This window comes from Melanostigma gelatinosum (assembly GCF_949748355.1).
Source record: "Melanostigma gelatinosum genome assembly, chromosome: 13".
Classification (NCBI taxonomy): domain Eukaryota; kingdom Metazoa; phylum Chordata; class Actinopteri; order Perciformes; family Zoarcidae; genus Melanostigma; species Melanostigma gelatinosum.
In genome coordinates, this window is record NC_136646.1 from 23771583 (window position 1) to 23790505 (window position 18923).

The following is an 18923-nucleotide window of genomic DNA, read 5'->3' on the forward strand; positions in this document are numbered from 1 at the left end:
TCAGAGCGGCGGGAGCGGCTTTCAGCGGACAGAGCAGCTTGTTATCGAGGAAGAACTGGTTCCAGATTGTGAACAGAAAGCGTTGTTTACAGAGAAAGTGCGGATTCGATTTGGACGAAATCTGCTTCAGCCATCACAAAATATCGAGGTGATGTCTTCAAGTTGTTTTTGTCTGACCGACACTTCATATCCCAAAGATATTCAGATTACAACCATTTAAAAACAGAGATATTTCTTCAGATTGGAGAAGTTAGAAACCGAAAAAGTCCAGCATTTGTACTTGATACACGACGTAAATATGTTATCAAAGTTGCTGTTGAATCATTTTCTGTCAATCTTCAAATCATCATTATTGTTTCAGCACGACATCAAAGCCTGAAGTAACTACGCCGAGAGGGCAAAAGGAAGTGAGGGGACGTTACGGTCCACAGAAGGAGGAGGTTGAGGTGGACGGATGAGGAGAGTCTGGACCTCTTTGTGTGCAAACAGAGCAGAAGGTCCTGAATGCTGACTCGTCTCTTTCGGCTCACCTGTTTGGTCCCGGTGGGTCTCCTCAGAGCAACATCAGCGGCCTCTGTGTGCTGACCGTTGGCTGCAGACAAAGCAGATGATGAACACACATGAGTGACGAGTCTTTACTTTTGTTCGATAACTTCACATAAATGAGCGGGAGGGGAGAAAAGGTCAAAGATGTGACATCCTCATTTTGGTGACTCGCTGTAGTTCAGACTCCCTCACACGAAAATAAAGACTATTTCATGCAGCTTTTGTTACATTTAAAGGATTTTAAGGCCAATTTTCCAGTTTGCAGAGTACGATATCTCTTCCCAGATCCATATCACCACATATTGAATGACTGTCATTGATGAGGCGGGTCCCGAGGGGCTCGCCGCTCTGAGGAGACGTCCCTGGTTTCATCCTTTAGGCCCTTAATGCGATTCATGAGCCGTCTGCTCGTCGCACATCAAACCGTCCCATCTCCAGCTGACGGTAAACACCTGAGCCCGGCACAGTGAGACCGGAGGCCACGCGACACAGCCGTGGACGCCGGTCGGAGCAGGACCAGATGAACCGGGCCGCCTCCCAAAACAACAACGACTGTCCCTTTGCTTAAAGGGGCATTAAGACAACCACGGCCTTTCATTGACCTCCGTTACTCCTCTCTCTCGCTCTCTCTCTCTCTCTCTCTGAGGAGGAGGAGGAGGATCACACTTGTCTGGTTAAAAGCTGACAAAACTCCTCTGCCGCCGACTCGTTTTTCCCTCGAAGTGTGTTTCGGCCACGTGCCAGCAGAAAGAAGAAAACCATCTGCTATCTGCTGAGGCGTCGTTAGCGAGGATGCTGCCAGCGATGAGACATAATAAGCCAGTCATTAAGAAAATGTAGGATTCCCATCCAGCAGGGAGACTCGTGATGATGCAGGACACAGCAGAGGAATGAATCACAGGGGATTTGTTAAAGGTTTTGTTAAAAAAACAAAAAAACCTTGAGGGGAAATGTGTCTTCAGTCTCTTGGAGATTCTTGTATTGTGTCAGTTGAACTGCTCAGCTGAAGGAATCTGGTTTGAGGAGAATAAGCAGATTTACTACTGCTGACGCCAAAAGGCTGAATCTGTTGAATCAGTCTGAAACCTTCCCACCTCACGCTATACTTCTTGTGCTGCTGTTTTGTTTTCTACACGTTAGAAATTAGTTTCAGAAGAAAGGTGTGTGGCTGAGGAGATGAAGCTCAGTTTTACCAGATGGTGAGGCGCTCCGTCGTGCCAGCGGTCTCTGTGGGGCCTCGGCTGACGAGGACGGACGCCGCCATGTTGTTTCTGGAACGAGACAAACGACAGCGAGGAAGACAGCTGAAAAAGGAAATGTGGAAAAAATGTGGAAAACCTTTAACCTTGTTGTGACAGCACTTCGGGTGAAGTCACAGTAAACTTTATTTCCTCAAAAGCTTGTTGTCGATGTAAGTAGACCCTCCTGCATGATTTCCAGCTCGCCGCCTGTATTTCAGTCGTCTATCACACGAAGTAATCAGGAATCATTCCACTTCGTGGAGCAGGAAGTCCTTCACGCTGTTACAGCGGCGGTGAATCGCTGTCGCTCTGCGGTTCCTCAAGTGCAAACTCAAAACACAAATGTCCAAACGTGTGATGGATGGAAAGATGAAAGTCAAGAATCGTGGCTATTTGTTACTATTTTACAGACACTGAGGATCAACATGTTGATCTGCTGCCACTTCTGATTTGTAATTCTGTCTTTAAGTCTTTAATTGCTCTATTTTGACCTCTTGTATTTGTTTTAAACACTTCTCAATAAAGGCTTATCTTTCATAAAGTCTTCTTGGAAATAGTTTATTGTTTCTATCATATTAACTGCTACTTATTGCTTCCAAATTATATCAAATGTCTTCATTCACAAGCACATGTTTTAAGCCTCAGTTCCTCCTTTGCAATTTTCTTTCCCGATCGCTCCAAATCCCACCGTCACATTCGCAGCCACAAAGGGATTAAGTGGAAGGATTTCAACTGATCCTCAATATTGTGCACTTCCTCCATGAAATGACGAAAACAACAGCTTTCTAATAAACACTGTTGCATCACACATGCGCACACACACACACACACACACACACACACACACACACACACACACACACACACACACACACACACACACACACACACACACACACACACACACACACACACACACACACACACACACACACACACACAGCTTTTGAAGTTCCACGTTCAGACACAAAACAACAACAAACTGTCACAAAATAAAAAGTGACTGTTGCAGCATATGGCTGCTGAATGTAAAAATAGCTTTTGGGTGTTTTCGTTTTTTTTCCTGCTCAGTGTGTGTGTGTGTGTGTGTGTGTGTGTGTGCAGTGAGCCAAAGTAGATTCACTGCCAGAGATGTTGTTGATGCCGCCTTTCATCAGTCCCGTGGGAGTGTTTTATCCCCAGTGGATTTATTCCCAAATCAAGTGTGAAACGCACACACACACACACACACACACACACACACACACACACACACACACACACACACACACACACACACACACACACACACACACACACACACACACACACACACACACACACACACACACACACAGGAGCAGATGTTTGTGCCTTCCCGCCTGTATTAATGCACCTCTTCAGACTCTAGTATTAGGAGTATAAGTATTAGAGCAGGAGACGAACGTCCCTCGGTCCACAGACCCTCGGTCCACAGACCCTCGGTCCACAGACCTCACTGCTGAGGTTGGCTGTGCGACACGTTTAAGATAATCTGATTAAAGTGGATCCAATCTGCAGGCCTGTGTCCACATGAATGGAGCGCTGAGACACGACGATGGGGAGGAATGATAATGAGTCCTCGCAGTTCACAGAGAGCGCTGAATGACACCATGCGCAAACTGAAACACAAGAGGAGGTGATAAGAGTTACAGGGCCAATCAATAGAAATACATGACGAGGTGTCCGATGGACGGACGTTTTCACTCTACAAATGTGTCTCAAAAGGACAAAAAACTCAATTAAGCAGTGATTCAAAACTCTGAGTGTCACATGTTCACTTCCCACCGGTTTGTTTTACGGGGAAACCTTATTTTGATATCTTTACTTGAAACATCTAACTCTGTCTACATTTAAAAAGTATAACACAACAGTGATGAGCCAGTTTGAGAGCAGCTCTCTGTACGTCTGCATGAGCGGTAAAAAGTTTTAAAGATTTTAAAATGGGCAGATCACATCAATGTTGTTAGATTTGCAAATATTTGGTCATAAATCAAAGTATTGGATGCACCAAATGGATGAAAAGTTATTTTGATTCATCCTCAGGGGAACATGAATGTAACAGTGGAGCAAAATTCATGACAATCCATCCAACAGTGGTTTAGATATTTCACTTATATCAGACATGTGAACCTCAAGGTGGCGCTATAGAGGAAAAGTTAAGTGTTAATCCTCTGGGGATCATGAATGTCTGTGCAAAGTTTCATGACAATTCTTTCAACAAGTGTTGTGATATTTCAGTGCAGCGGATGACAGAATGAAGTTATAATTATAAAAGTGATATTTACGACACAAACACTTTCTTTTTCTTCCGATGTTTCTTTTCACTTTCATTCGCAGCAGAAAAAAAGCATATTTTGAATCCGTGTTGATGTTAAATTCAGGTGAAAATCACTCTTCTTAAAACCAATACATTGAGTCGTAAAAGATCAGTGCAACTCCAGCAGCTCTATGATTCAGATTACGGAGCCAGAAGAATACTTCATGAAAACACTCTCAACCTTCTGCTGGTAAGAAGGATGGACTGATGTAGCGAGGGAGCTTCATGTCTTCTCTCACCTTTGCTGCAGCTGTTGACGTAGTATCTGAGTCCCTCGGGTGAGGTGTAGCTCCTCCACCCTGGAGGAAGAGGCCGGCTGTCGGCCTCCTCTGTGGGTGCACCACAGCTCACAGCCGCCGGCTTCTGTCGTAAACAAACACTGTAAATGTTACTACTTAATACTACCGACGCACTTTAACTGCACAGACATATGGAATATCATGGAACGTCCTAGCAGCAGCTCTATGCAGCTTATGATACATAATTGAAAGTACTGATGTGTAAATATACTGTGATTGTGAAGGAGAAAACATCAGCTGAGCGTCTCTAGTGAGATCAGATGCTTTAATTCATCTCGAGTGAGTAAGAACATTGAGTAACTATAATGTGATGCTGCTGCTTTATGTATATGCAGCTGCAGCTTGCATATATAGTCGGTCATGTAAATCATAACAGCCTCTGCAATAAGGGCCGTTATTATCATCAAACCCCCATTTTGCATTTCAGCAGTCCTCTCAATAATGGAGTTATTCATACGGTGAAATATGATCCGCGAAATGGATAAACAATGATAAATGCTCCGGCTCCACCTTATCAGCAGCTGCACACACTGAACACTGCGCCAGAAACGACTGCAGTGCGCTGCAGGAGGAAGAAAGCGGCTTCTTCATCTGCAGCGATGGCTGGCTGTTCGTTCTCAGACGCAGCGGTGCAGGCAGATGTGTGCGTGGCTCCGCTCACATCTGCCTGCTGAACGTCAGGCCGCTGCGCTCCAACCACACATCTGCGGGGAAGGTGTGCGGACGGGCTCGGACAGATGTATGAATGAGGAGATTATTCGCAGGATGATAAAGGAGTCGCATCGCGTTCTTCATGAGTGGGTGGATGAAGCCGATTGAACTCTTTTCTATCTCTGCTCCTGATTTCAGTTTTGCAGTGAGAGCAGCAGATAGCTTCAGCTGTGTTGTGCTGCAGTATTTCTGCTGCTGCCCAGAGAAGATGAGTGGCATCCTCTCCTGACAGATAACACTGACCCATGTACTGTCAGTATGTTCTGTGATCCGCCCCATAACAGGGGAAACAGATGCGCCACCTACAGTGAAGAATTAACCTTCAAGTGCTGCTTCAGGAAGATGCTCGGCAGGATTATGTTTCTCTTATCAGACAGCAGAACGTTCATATTAACAGTTGACAAGTCTTCATAACTAGGTGACAAAATAGGTCGTTTGTAATTCGTCGGCTCATGTTGGAATACAGCCGTCATCTGTTTATAGTTACTTCAAGACAACTAAAACAACTTGGACAGTCTATGAAAGATTGCAGTCACAGTCAAATGATTAAAAATAAAATCAACGCACAGCAATAACCCACACGGCGGTATGAACCGCAGACCTCCTCACCTCTCATCCACTACACCATGAATGTCAAACTACTTCCTGTTTCCATAGAATTCTGTTGGACACAAAACTAAAGAACTAAAGCAGAAGAGTTGTATCTGAATATCATTTGTAGTCGACTTAATTGCAATAAAAGAACATCCATACTACTTTTTTCCACTTGCAAGCACAACCCTGGTTCCCACACCGCAACTGAATAACTTTGAAGATTAACTCTTATCGGCAGTTTTCACACGTCCTCTGGCTTCCGAGGAGAAGAAGTGCAGCTGAATGGTATCTGAGCACACAGATCTGAAAGATACCACTGCCAAGATCCCCACAATCCTCCGGGGTGCTGCTCTCAGTGTAACCCTGAAACCAGAACCTCCTCTCCACTCGCGTGAGCTCACTCCTCCTGAACAGGAGGACACTCAGAGGACAGGCTGTCCTCTGAGGAGGACACTCAGAGGACAGGCTGTCCGGAGGGAGGAGGCCTCTCGCTGCTTCACGGGGTCCGACGGGGAAAAGGAAGAAATCCCTGAGATCCTGTTTCTACCTGGAACATGAGATCAATGAATCTCAACCTTCTCACGCTGGTGAAAGAGAAGAGCTGCGTTTACATTGCTGCGCAGCGGTTCACCTAACTCAGAGAGTTGTGTCATTATTATATGATTAATATATTAATATAAATTCATTTTCTTTTTTTCTTGTGTTTGTTTGTTCAAATGTCTCAGCCCTGTAAAGCGTCTTTGGGTATCTTGAAAAGTGCGATAGAAAATTGATTTATTATTATTATTATTATTATTATTATTAATAACGGTTCACAGAGGTACATTTTATACTATAATAACAATAAATGTTGTCTTTGTACTGGAGAAGAAAACACAATGACATGGACCAGAACATATCACTTACAAATAAGTAAGAAACGGGGCGTCTCAACGCAATGCAAAATGTTTCCTTATCATAAATATATTCATGAATCTGAACTGTATGCAATCTTAAATGATCAAAAGAGGAAAAGCTTCAGTGTGTCATTTTAGATACGAAAGGAAAAGCTAAACGGACATTTCCATCGTTTAATTCTGGAGGCAGCTGCTGAGAGTTCAAACAGCAGCAATTATAACATACATAATTATATGAAATATTAAAGGAAGAAACCGAGGGGAAGGCTTATCGAGGAATGTACAGTCACCCCACACAGGATGCTGATGTAAGCATGAATAAAGCAGCGGGCCTGAAGCAGCAACGAGGCCGTTATCCTCTCTGAGGCTCGAGGAGACGACACTGAAGCTGTGAGCATCTTCAAGCTAACTGGAAGAAGAAGACGCTGCATTTTATGGAAAACGGACACAAGAGACTCCGGCCACGCGAGCAGCTCTGTGAGGCGACTTATGCACAGCGACACTGTGGGCTACATGCTAACGACGGCATGCTAACATTGCTAACATGTATAACGTTTATGTACTCCCTTACGTATAAGTACAGCTACTTTGAGCTATTCTTTTGAGCTACTTGTACTTTACTGGAGTATTTCACTTTTATGCTACTTTATACAACATCTGAGCGGTAAAGTACAATGTTTTGAATGTTTGTGATGAAGGATGAAGTGTTTCCTTCATGTGTTGAGAAATCCTCCTACTTCTGAGATTTGAAGTTCTCTGCTGTAAACGTGTTACATGAAGCCGACCGTCAACATCCTTTAAATCATCGACATGTCTGCTATGAATACTGGCGAATAAGCAAACTAACAAAGTCTCACATTAGAATAGAAGCTTAGTCTGGCAGACGTGTGTCTGTATTTGTTTGATGTGATGTAGATACAAGCCCCTCGCTTCTTTAAATAGCAGTTAAAAGCCGTTCTTACCATGCTGCTACGCTGCTGTGCTGCAGGACTGCATCAGTCAAATCACTGGAAATACGAATGAAGAGACAGAGAAGATTATTAGACGTCATTTCTGTCCATTATGAACCGAAGCCTGCAGGGAACGGAGACACACTGAACATCTTTCAAACTCTTTTTCCGCTTGTTGAGGAAGTTGTGGCAAAGAGAGAGATGAAGACATTTTCTACGAGTCTTTGTTGAGCAGAAATGTCCGGCGGTCCTCACTCTGTGTCTCAAACACAAAGGAGGACACTGTGAGACGGGACACAAGGACCTTTCTGTTCTGCTCAATCAAATGGACTCTGAATAAAGCGAGTGACAGTCTGGTGGTCCCCAGTTCAAACAGATGAGGTCTGTCTCTCCCTCTCAGGAGAATGAAGCCACTTGTGACTCCACTGCCGGGCCCTCTGGGGCCTTTGGGGCCCTCTGGGGCCTCTGGGCCCTCTGGGGCCTTTGGGGCCCTCTGGGGACCGTATGTGTGATCTGAGTGTTACAGGTCACTTTACAATGTGCAGACGTGCACAACAGCTACGATTTAAGGCAATTTGACCCTGACTTTGATATCGCGAAGATATATTTTTACGCTCCTAAAATCACAACCCAAAACATATTTAGAGCATCTAAACGATTCATCAGTTTATTAATGTATTTATTAGATGAACTGTGATTATTTTGGGAGCCTTAAGAATCCTCTAAAATCACTGCACAGACAATGAATTCATCATTAAATGAATAATCTGTAAACGATTAGTCTTCACAACAGAGAGTTGAGGCGATAAATAATAAACCATTTCTTGTTTATGCAGTTTATCTCTCGCCTCTTCGTCTCATTGTTTAATTAATTCATGAAAACATCGTCTTTGTGCTTCTCTGATATTTCCTCCTCGTTCCGTCACCGCTGCACGAAGAAGCAGCTTTGATCCAAAGAAAAAGAAAACAAGGTTATTTCCGTCACACTGTCCTTTTTTTCATTTTGGATCAAAAGCAGTTGGATGTCTCACTGGAAAGCAAAACAACAAATAAAAAAAACAAGACGAGATCTAAAATGAATGACTTCTAACTTCAAACGACTAAAAGGAGGCGAGGGACACAGCCGCACACGAGATTTCGTTTATCTCGAGCTTTTCTTAAGTTGGAGATGACTTCATTATGATTCAGATGTTTATTTCACCGGCTTGAATTCCTCCTGCTGAAGCCCCTTGAGGGTGTTGAAATACAACAGCAGTGCTGCAGTATATTATGATAATAATTGCTATTCTAATAGATCAGCCTCAAGCTTCTTCTACACGTTGTGCGTTCAGCATCTACAGCACCGGCTGATGCAGTAAAAACAATCTCACGTCAAACACAAAACGCATTGTTCGGGTCTTTGTGTTGCACCTAATGACCTCCCGCTGATCTATGACTCATAACCTTGCTGTATATTCAGATTTAAGCAAATTAGCATTCATTTTCTTTACTGTTTCAGCAGCATGAGTCTGAGGACGTCCAGACAGAAATATCTCAACATCCATTGGACGGATTGTCATGTCATTTTGTACACACATTCATGGTCCCCAGAGGATGGATCCCAATGATTTTAGTGATCCTCTGACGCCACCACCGGGTTAACATGTGGGGTCTTTGAGTAAAATATCTCAACAGCAGGATCACAATGATGTTTGGCCATAATCAGGTCAAGGTATCTTAATTATTAAGATACTTTGGTTTGTGACCAAATACCTGCATGTTCTGTAGTTTTTGTGGCGGGAACCAGTGTGCTGCTGACTTCCTGTTGGTCCACCTCCCTGGAGCACCTTATCACCCCTGATTAGCATCAGCATGTTAGCATGTAGCTCAGGGCACCACATGAGTAAATGCAGCCTTATAGAGACGCCAGCATGGCGGCAGACTCTGAGTCTTGATTTTAATAATAAATGAGTTGTTCCCTGAGGAGTCATCCACTTTTTATTTACCGCTTCACATTAATTGCATTGCTCACCGACTCTAGACTTCCCAGCATCCTCCTCTCCTTTCCTGTAACCTTTAATGAGCTATCACAAAATAAAACCGTGTTCAAGTTCAATGTGGTGTGAAAGGTTTATGTGTTCCTTGTGTTTCATGATGATTTTTACAAACATATTCGAGAAGGAAAACCTGAGGTGATGCACTTTGACAGGGAGGCAATCTACAGCATCCAGTACAACTTCCGTTCTTTCATGAATGTGAAGCATTGGCCGTGGAGGAAGCTGCATTTCAAGCTCAAACCTCTGCTGAAGAGCGCTGAAGCCGAGAAGGAAATGGTCCAGATAAAGGTGGATTTCACAAAACTCAAAGAAGATTTATTGAAATCTGAACACCGGCGGAGGGAATTAGAGGAGAAAATGGTCTCCATCGTTCAGGAGAAGAACGACCTCCTCCTACAAGTCCAGCCGGTAAGTTAGACCACATTGACGGCATGATTATTGTTATTGTCGTGAGTGTTCAGCTCTTAATATTGGTGGCTGATATCAGGAGACAGACAACCTCCTGGATGCAGAGGAGAGGTGCGATGGCCTCATCAAAAGCAAGATCCAGCTGGAGGCCAAGCTGAAGGAGGTGACGGAGAGACTGGAGGACGAGGTGACCGCTGAGCTGGCGGCCAAGAAGAGGAAGCTGGAGGACGAGTGCTCCGAGCTGAAGAGGGACATCGACGACTTGGAGCTCACGCTAGCCAAAGTGGAGAAGGAGAAACACGCCGTAGAAAACAAGGTAACGTTCGTGTGCATTTTTGCAACCTCGTCATGTTTAAAGAGGAATTTGCCACGTCAGCGTGTCGACAATGTCTTTAGGTGAAAAACCTGACGGAGGAAATAATGAGCCAAGATGAAAACATCACCAAGCTGTCGAAAGAGAAGAGGGAGCTGCAGGAGGCTCATCAGCAAACGCTGGACGACCTGCAGTCAGAGGAGGACAAAATCAACTCTGACCAAAGCTAAAGCCAAACGAGAGCAGCAGGTAGACGAGGTGAGTCACCGCACGTCAGCGGTGGAGGAAGCATGCAGATCTTTTACATTCAGGCTTAGAATGAGGCCGCAATATCGGGAGCAGGGCCTCGTCACAGAGGCCGCCGTGTTTCCACAGTAGCTCATAAGGGACAAACTAAACACTGGCTCTAAAGAGAGCCTTTTCACGTTTTAGTAGGAACTTTAATGTTGTGTTGATTCTGGCGCCCCCTGTGGACAGAAGCGGTAGTGTTCCTGAGCACGACTGTGAGGAAGATTAAGATAAGATATAATAAGATAATACAATGAATCATCATGTTCACTAGTAATACAATGAATCATCATGTTCACTAGTAATACAATGAATCATCATGTTCACTAGTAATACAATGAATCATCATGTTCACTAGTAATACAATGAATCATCATGTTCACTAGTAATACAATGAATCATCATGTTCACTAGTAATACAATGAATCATCATGTTCACTAGTAATACAATGAATCATCATGTTCACTAGTAATACAATGAATCATCATGTTCACTAGCAATACAATGAATCATCATGTTCACTAGCAATACAATGAATAATCATGTTCACTAGTAATACAATGAATCATCATGTTCACTAGTAATACAATGAATAATCATGTTCACTAGCAATACAATGAATCATCATGTTCACTAGCAATACAATGAATAATCATGTTCACTAGTAATACAATGAATAATCATGTTCACTAGCAATACAATGAATAATCATGTTCACTAGTAATACAATGAATAATCATGTTCACTAGCAATACAATGAATCATCATGTTCACTAGTAATACAATGAATAATCATGTTCACTAGTAATACAATGAATCATCATGTTCACTAGCAATACAATGAATAATCATGTTCACTAGTAATACAATGAATCATCATGTTCACTAGTAATACAATGAATCATCATGTTCACTAGTAATACAATGAATCATCATGTTCACTAGCAATACAATGAATAATCATGTTCACTAGTAATACAATGAATAATCATGTTCACTAGTAATACAATGAATAATCATGTTCACTAGTAATACAATGAATAATCATGTTCACTAGTAATACAATGAATAATCATGTTCACTAGTAATACAATGAATAATCATGTTCACTAGTAATACAATGAATAATCATGTTCACTAGTAATACAATGAATAATCATGTTCACTAGTAATACAATGAATCATCATGTTCACTAGCAATACAATGAATCATCATGTTCACTAGCAATACAATGAATCATGTTCACTAGTAATACAATGAATCATCATGTTCACTAGTAATACAATGAATAATCATGTTCACTAGTAATACAATAAATAATCATGTTCACTAGCAATACAATGAATCATCATGTTCACTAGCAATACAATGAATAATCATGTTCACTAGCAATACAATGAATCATCATGTTCACTAGTAATACAATGAATCATCATGTTCACTAGTAATACAATGAATAATCATGTTCACTAGTAATACAATAAATAATCATGTTCACTAGTAATACAATGAATAATCATGTTCACTAGCAATACAATAAATAATCATGTTCACTAGTAATACAATGAATAATCATGTTCACTAGTAATACAATGAATCATCATGTTCACTAGTAATACAATGAATCATCATGTTCACTAGCAATACAATGAATCATCATGTTCACTAGCAATACAATGAATAATCATGTTCACTAGCAATACAATGAATCATCATGTTCACTAGTAATACAATGAATCATCATGTTCACTAGTAATACAATGAATAATCATGTTCACTAGTAATACAATAAATAATCATGTTCACTAGTAATACAATGAATAATCATGTTCACTAGTAATACAATGAATAATCATGTTCACTAGTAATACAATGAATAATCATGTTCACTAGTAATACAATGAATCATCATGTTCACTAGCAATACAATGAATAATCATGTTCACTAGTAATACAATGAATAATCATGTTCACTAGTAATACAATGAATAATCATGTTCACTAGTAATACAATGAATAATCATGTTCACTAGTAATACAATGAATCATCATGTTCACTAGCAATACAATGAATAATCATGTTCACTAGTAATACAATGAATCATCATGTTCACTAGTAATACAATGAATAATCATGTTCACTAGTAATACAATGAATACAACAGCAGCCAATTTCCAAAATCCAATTTCTCGTTTCCCAATTTCACTTTTTAGAGCAAACAAACTATCTTTATAAATGTCTCTTCAAAGCTCTTATTCTGCTACATTTAGTCTTTCTGTCACTATTATCTCTCCGGAGATAAGATTTTAGCAGCAGTTGAATTATTTGGATGGAAAACATTTTTAGAAATATTTAACAATCGGGATGAAAGCTTGTTGAGGATGCTGTTGTGTTTCCTGCTTCACCCACTGGGAGTCTCCACAGTCACACATGTTTAAACTCTACACACACTGAAGGCTTTCAGTGCATCCTGATCAATAGTTCACCACTAAAGCGTTTGGAAGTAACTGTCGATCAAACAATAAAATATTCAACGCGTAGCTGTATTTTGTATATTTAATCACAGGTTATTCCCTCATTCTGTGCATCAGAAATGAGAGTTGTTGATCTCATTGGAGATGATCTGTGCACATCGGTTTCAAACAGGAGGCACTTGTTGCTGCCTTTCACGCCATCAGTTTTCTGCTGCACACGACTGCTTAAAAAGGAATGTTACTGCAGACACTTTGTACCACAGCATGTCCACCATAACCACACATCAGTAGTGATTGAACCTGTCGGTCCGTAGAGGGCTTTTAATTGGCCGCCGCTCCCTTTTCTTTCTTGTACTTCCTCATGTGCGACGCTATCGAGCTGCTGATCTCCGCACTTCTTTTGTTTTGTCCGAAATACTCGGCAAACTCTCCGTCGGGTCCCACCAGGTACATGATGATGGTGTGATCCACCTGCAGGCAGCAAAGAGGCGAGGATTCAAATGTTGAGTGCGTCATGTTAGCGTTGTTGTGACGTTGAGTTTGAGGAACAAGGAGCAGGTTACACTCACGATGTAGTCGTTGTCTTCGTCCTTCGGTCCCTGACTGTAGTAAACTCTGAAGGCTCTGGAGACCTGCTCGATCTGAGGCGTCGGTCCCGTCAGGCCAATCAGCTTCGGGGAAAAATCTGAAATATACACAACATGCATTATGTATTAGGGATGATAACGATTGATTGTCGATTAATAGATTCATTTTTTGGTCTTCAAAATGTCAGAAAATGTTTCCTAAAGGCCAAGAGGACATCCTCTAATGTCAAATATTCACTTTACGGTCACAGGAGAAGGAAACTGTTACAATTAATTGTACTGTCAAATATTAACATTTAAGAAGCTGAAGTCTCAGAAGTTTTTTCCTTAAAAATATATTATTTTTTCTCAAAATAGTTGGGGATCAATTTAATAGTTGACGACTAATCGATTAATTGTTGCAGCTCAATTATAAATCTCCTGTACCTTTCACATAAGCAGCCATGGCCTCCGTCGTGTCTCTGTCCGGATCGATGGTGATGAGGAGCGGCGTCAGGTTTGGAAGAGACTTTATTTTATCTGAGGAACAAAACAAGAAGACGACGTTTGAGGAGGAAAGCCGACACTGAATCTGTCGTTTATCACGAGTCCTGATGTTTTTAATCACCGATTTCATCCACCACTTCGATCATCTTCTCTATTTCGTCCGGGCAGATGTCGGGGCAGTGAGTGAACCCAAAATAGATGAGCACCCACTGGCCGAGGAAGTCCTCGCTCCTGCTGGGTTTGTTGTTGTGATCGATGAGCGAGAACGGACCGCCCAGCGCCGGCCGGCCGATCGACTTGGTCCGCTCCTTCTCAATCTCTGCCGACGAACGATTAACGATTCAGACCAGAGCTCGTTATTAGATTGATTAACTATTACATTGGTTTTAATGAAAAACTATAATTTATTCTCTTGTTTTACACATTAAAGAAGTAAAATACTTACGTTCCTCCTTCTCCTTCTTTAAATATTTCATCCCTCCGAGCAGAGTGCCTCCGATAGCAAATGTTATAGCTAAAGACTTCCAGGTCACCGGCTTTAAAGAGACAGAATAGAATCACAGAGGAATCGTTTATTCATGCTGAACTCTGGTCATGTTCAGAGATTCTCTTCTCTAACAAACTCTCAGGAGGTTTTTATTAAAACAAAGATTACAGTGATCTTATTTAATGCGTTAGAATAAACTGTAAATATTCTGTCTGTCCTCAGAGAGAAACCGGACTGTTTTTCATGTAATTGTCTGAAATGAATCATCATATTCATAAACACTTCCCCATATGCAGAAAGTCAATAAAGTCCCAAATGTGTTTCTTGAAATAAGTTTTTTTTCCACTGATCACTACTTTGTGGTAAAAATGCAAAAGAATAAATTGATTAAATCATAATAAATACATAAATTAAACTGTATTGTCCCACAAAGGCAATAAACACAATGCATCAAATAATTTACATCATGTGTGTAAGAAGTGAATACAAATTATACACAATACTTTGTATATCTCAGCATAATCTGGGTATTTGATATTAAAAGCAAACATTTTTATTCATTATTAAAATGTATTTTTTGTAGAACGCTGGTGAAACAAAAGTATTTTTTAGGTAATTACTGATATTTTTTGATGATGTAGAAGTCTCAAAAACTCATCAAATATGAGATAAATGGTGTTAATTAATATGCTGAATCCGATAAATTGATTTTTAAATACTATTTCTATAATCTCAATACTTTGCAAGAACATGAGTACTTTCTATTTCCATTACTTGTCAGTTAATTCATCTTGTATTTGAGTGAAATCATGTCACACTGAGGTTTTGAACTTTAACATCAACTTTTGTGTCTTAATCTTGATCTTACCCCAGACTTCTTCTTCTTCTTCTCTCCTGATGAAGGCAGTGGAGGTATGGAGGAGAATGTTCTGGAGTGTTGACTCAGGTGTTGAGCTGTTCTGCAGGTGAACCACTGACTCACATTCACCTGTTAATGAGCAAACACAGGAGAAAAAGATATGTGGTTAGAGTTAAAAAACCTCTCATTACACTGCAATATCTAGCCTTTAGTAGTTATAAAAACATACAGGTGTTGTGCCAAACTCCATTCAAATATGTGCTAATGTGACGTGGTGTTGCATGATGGGAAGACAGGTGACGTAACTGGAGATGTGTCTAAATTATTAAGTGTTTTATTTATTATTTAAGATTTTATTCGTCCACACACACCGACATCATACACAGATACAAAAACGAACCAAATAAAAATAAAACTAATAAATAAAAAAGACAAATAACAATAAATAAACAACAAACAAACAAAACCCCTAAAATGAATTAAATAAAATAGAAAAAAAATAAATAAATGAGTTTTATTTAAACCTGACACCTTCTTCGGCAGTATTTTGGTAGCTTTAAGAAAGGTTTTATCAAATGTTTCACTATAAAAATACACTGTGACGTACTAAAACGAAGAATTCGATTTTAATGTCAAGTTAAACTGAAATTAGTGTTACACAAATATGTGTTCTTTAGTGCTAACGGAAGTCGTGTTTTAGGTGATGCGTACGTTTATTTGCTATATTTCTGAATAGTCTGGTGTCACACCTGATACCGTCCGACAGCTTTGACCTACCGGGCAGCAGTGAACTGGTGACAGTTTGTGTTCCGGTCCGGTTTCTCTCCGTAAGATACTGTGCGCGAGCCTGACCGTTTGTATCCGGGTACTTATTTGTAGAAGTTTAACGTTACTGTGAGACAACCGGCATCCCAGGCTGTGATATAAAACACTCAGCGCCATGTCTGGACCTTGACAGAACCAACCGCTGCTCCAACGACGAAGCGGTGATAAGTTTATAAAACGTGATAAGCGAAGAGGAGACACGGCGTACAAACTGCTGTTCTCGAGTCAGTTCTACATATTCGTGTTAGGTTAAGAACGGTTGATGCGAAAGTGAAAAGGCTGCTCTTAGATCAGCGGCCAGGTAGCGTTATTTAAGACAGGAAATGACGTTTTAACATCTTCTTCTGTTATCTTTTTAGTCATAGTGCTCTCTGCTGCCCCCTGGAGGGCGGAAAATCATGTAAAGTGGAAAAAAAATGTTTATCATTCACTTTGATTTTTATATTTTATATTATTTATATATTGCACTTAATTTGACAGAAGATTAAGGTCTGGACTTTAAGACCAACAAAAAAAATCATGGTTGTAATTGACTTTGATATAAAGATTATAAAAATGAAATAAGAAACAAAATTAAATGGAACTTAAAGACACAACAGTCGATGAAAAAAAAAATAAGAATCCTTCTTTAGGTGACACCATTTAGCTGTTTGTATTCAATGATATTACAAAAGGTTTTACTCAAGCAGCATTCTTTGTCCAGGATTGTCAGTCAAAGAACGTAACAAAAGGAATATTTAATCTGCCAAAATAATGAAGAAGCAGATGTCTAAATAGCAGTTTGACAATGTGAAGGCCAGTTTGATCTCAGCTCCTTATGGATGTAGTAGTAAAGCCAGGCCACAAAGGGGAACACTGTGATGGAAACAGCTGTTGAGACTCTGAGCATCCCGACTGGAGCCCTGACAGAGAAGAGTGAAGTAAAGATGAGTAAACAAAACACTACTGGGTATAAAAACAAAAGCGTTTCATAGAAGTGCATTAGATCATCTTTATTTACAAAAAGATTTGAAATACAATCTGGTTACGTCGTCATTTTACCTTCCAGAGTGACGACACAGGACAAGCCAAACAGCCGTCAACATGAGACCAGAAAATTCTCTAAAAGGAGGAAAAAATATATTAATGTTACATTATTATTTTTACCTGAATCTATCTATATATATATATGTATAAATATAACAGACATTCATCCGTCCACATATACCTGTTCACATTAATTTAATGTTTAATGTGATTTCATTCTATTTTGCACAAACATTGGCACTTTATTCGTGATAATCTTCAAGATTTTAATTTGCCCCACTACTTCTTAAATATTTAGACTTTCCTCCAATTACTTATAACCACTTTTTGAGAGTCTGTTCCCGATTCCATTACTTCTATTCCCCTTTTAACGGCATTCTAAAAACATCTTACAGAGAGTGAGAAGTAGGAATTACCTGTCATAATCATGCCTCTTTAAAGAAAATGTAAAAATTAGCTGTCAGATCTCTACGGAGCTGCAGACTCCACACCTATAAGTAAAGAGTCTACCTGCCCTCCTCCTGCTGGAGGATCTCAGTGATTCTCTCTCTGAAGAGTCTCCATCCCAACATGGCAACAACAGCGCTGGAGATCAGCACGTGGAGATCAGCCACGCGCCTCCAGGGCAACGTCTCTGCAGAGAGGAAACCAACACATGAACGAAGAACCACATCTGCAGCTTCTTGTACTGAACTGAGCTGCACCGTCACGAGAGAGCCACGTGGCGGCGCTATCACAGATGGAAATAAGATGCATTCAAGTGTAGCAAAACAGGAACATGTGCAAAGTGGAAAGTCTCAGAAAGCAGCTGAATTCAAGGTCATTTAATAAGGTTTTAATTATCATTAGGGGATGCATTTACTAAGAAAATACAAATACAGATCCAGAGTTATCTGTCTACCTGTCACGTGGGGTGTGACGCTAACACATGCACACAAGACTGCAGGGACACCGTAACCAACCTGCAACGGAAACGTTGTGTTATTAGGAAATTACACAAAGAAAATGTACAATATGTGGAATAACTGAGCTCACCATCCACACCCCTGCGTCTGGATCATTGATCTGAAGTAGATAAGATACAGCAGCATAGTGCATCGTGCAAACAAGAGACATAGTACAAAACAAGTATGATAAATAAGTAATACAACAGTGAAGAATATTAAATCAGTAAAAAAGTAGAAATTATTAATATGATTTTAGAGGATGCATGAAGACGTTTTTATCATAAAGTTAAACGCTCACCTGGACATAAGTTGCAAGAGCGAAGAATAAAGACATTAAAAGGTTGCAGACTCGCCAAATGACAGAAAGCCACGACTTACAAACTTCGCCCATTGTTGTTTTGGACCTTTCACCTCCCCGCCCGGGCCAGCGCCGTGTTTATAGTGTGATAAACCGGCGAGGGACGTTCGTTTGATATTAACTTCGATTTACTGCATGTTGAGCTAAAATGTCACAATAATTCACAACCTAGTAAATGTCTGTATCTCCACACGATGCCAAACACCCTTTTTGACGCGATATAAACCCACAGACGATGAATTAAAGCGGAT

At 40.6% G+C, this 18923-nt stretch overlaps 2 protein-coding genes across 2 annotated transcripts; both read right to left on the reverse strand.

Annotated features, from left to right (window-relative positions):
- Nucleotides 1-13192: 13192 nt before the first annotated feature.
- Nucleotides 13193-16611, reverse strand: sco1 (synthesis of cytochrome C oxidase 1). Its single transcript, XM_079281203.1, has 7 exons — nucleotides 16294-16611; nucleotides 15526-15645; nucleotides 14616-14706; nucleotides 14292-14489; nucleotides 14111-14203; nucleotides 13667-13782; nucleotides 13193-13568 (listed from the first exon to the last, which is right to left on the reverse strand). Exons 1-7 carry the CDS (start codon nucleotides 16456-16458, stop codon nucleotides 13419-13421), a joined length of 933 nt encoding a protein of 310 aa, XP_079137329.1. The 5' UTR covers nucleotides 16459-16611; the 3' UTR covers nucleotides 13193-13418.
- A 315-nt stretch (nucleotides 16612-16926) lies between these two features.
- Nucleotides 16927-18833, reverse strand: tmem220 (transmembrane protein 220). Its single transcript, XM_079282736.1, has 6 exons — nucleotides 18613-18833; nucleotides 18403-18432; nucleotides 18269-18329; nucleotides 17878-18001; nucleotides 17383-17442; nucleotides 16927-17243 (listed from the first exon to the last, which is right to left on the reverse strand). Exons 1-6 carry the CDS (start codon nucleotides 18703-18705, stop codon nucleotides 17111-17113), a joined length of 501 nt encoding a protein of 166 aa, XP_079138862.1. The 5' UTR covers nucleotides 18706-18833; the 3' UTR covers nucleotides 16927-17110.
- Nucleotides 18834-18923: the final 90 nt, after the last annotated feature.

What these genes read in the sequence shown, in the direction of transcription:
- sco1 (XM_079281203.1), bottom strand. Translation starts at nt 16,458, where the DNA reads ATGGCGCTGAGTGTTTTATATCACAGCCTGGGATGCCGGTTGTCTCAC. An exon ending in AAAGAAGGAGAAGGAGGAAC is followed by an intron (nt 14,490 to 14,615) that starts GTAAGTATTTTA and finishes GTTCGTCGGCAG; the next exon opens with AGATTGAGAAGGAGCGGACC. An exon ending in CATGGCTGCTTATGTGAAAG is followed by an intron (nt 13,783 to 14,110) that starts GTACAGGAGATT and finishes TGTATATTTCAG; the next exon opens with ATTTTTCCCCGAAGCTGATT.
- tmem220 (XM_079282736.1), bottom strand. Translation starts at nt 18,705, where the DNA reads ATGGGCGAAGTTTGTAAGTCGTGGCTTTCTGTCATTTGGCGAGTCTGC. An exon ending in CAGACGCAGGGGTGTGGATG is followed by an intron (nt 18,330 to 18,402) that starts GTGAGCTCAGTT and finishes TTTCCGTTGCAG; the next exon opens with GTTGGTTACGGTGTCCCTGC. An exon ending in CTCCAGCAGGAGGAGGGCAG is followed by an intron (nt 17,443 to 17,877) that starts GTAGACTCTTTA and finishes TCCTCCTTTTAG; the next exon opens with AGAATTTTCTGGTCTCATGT.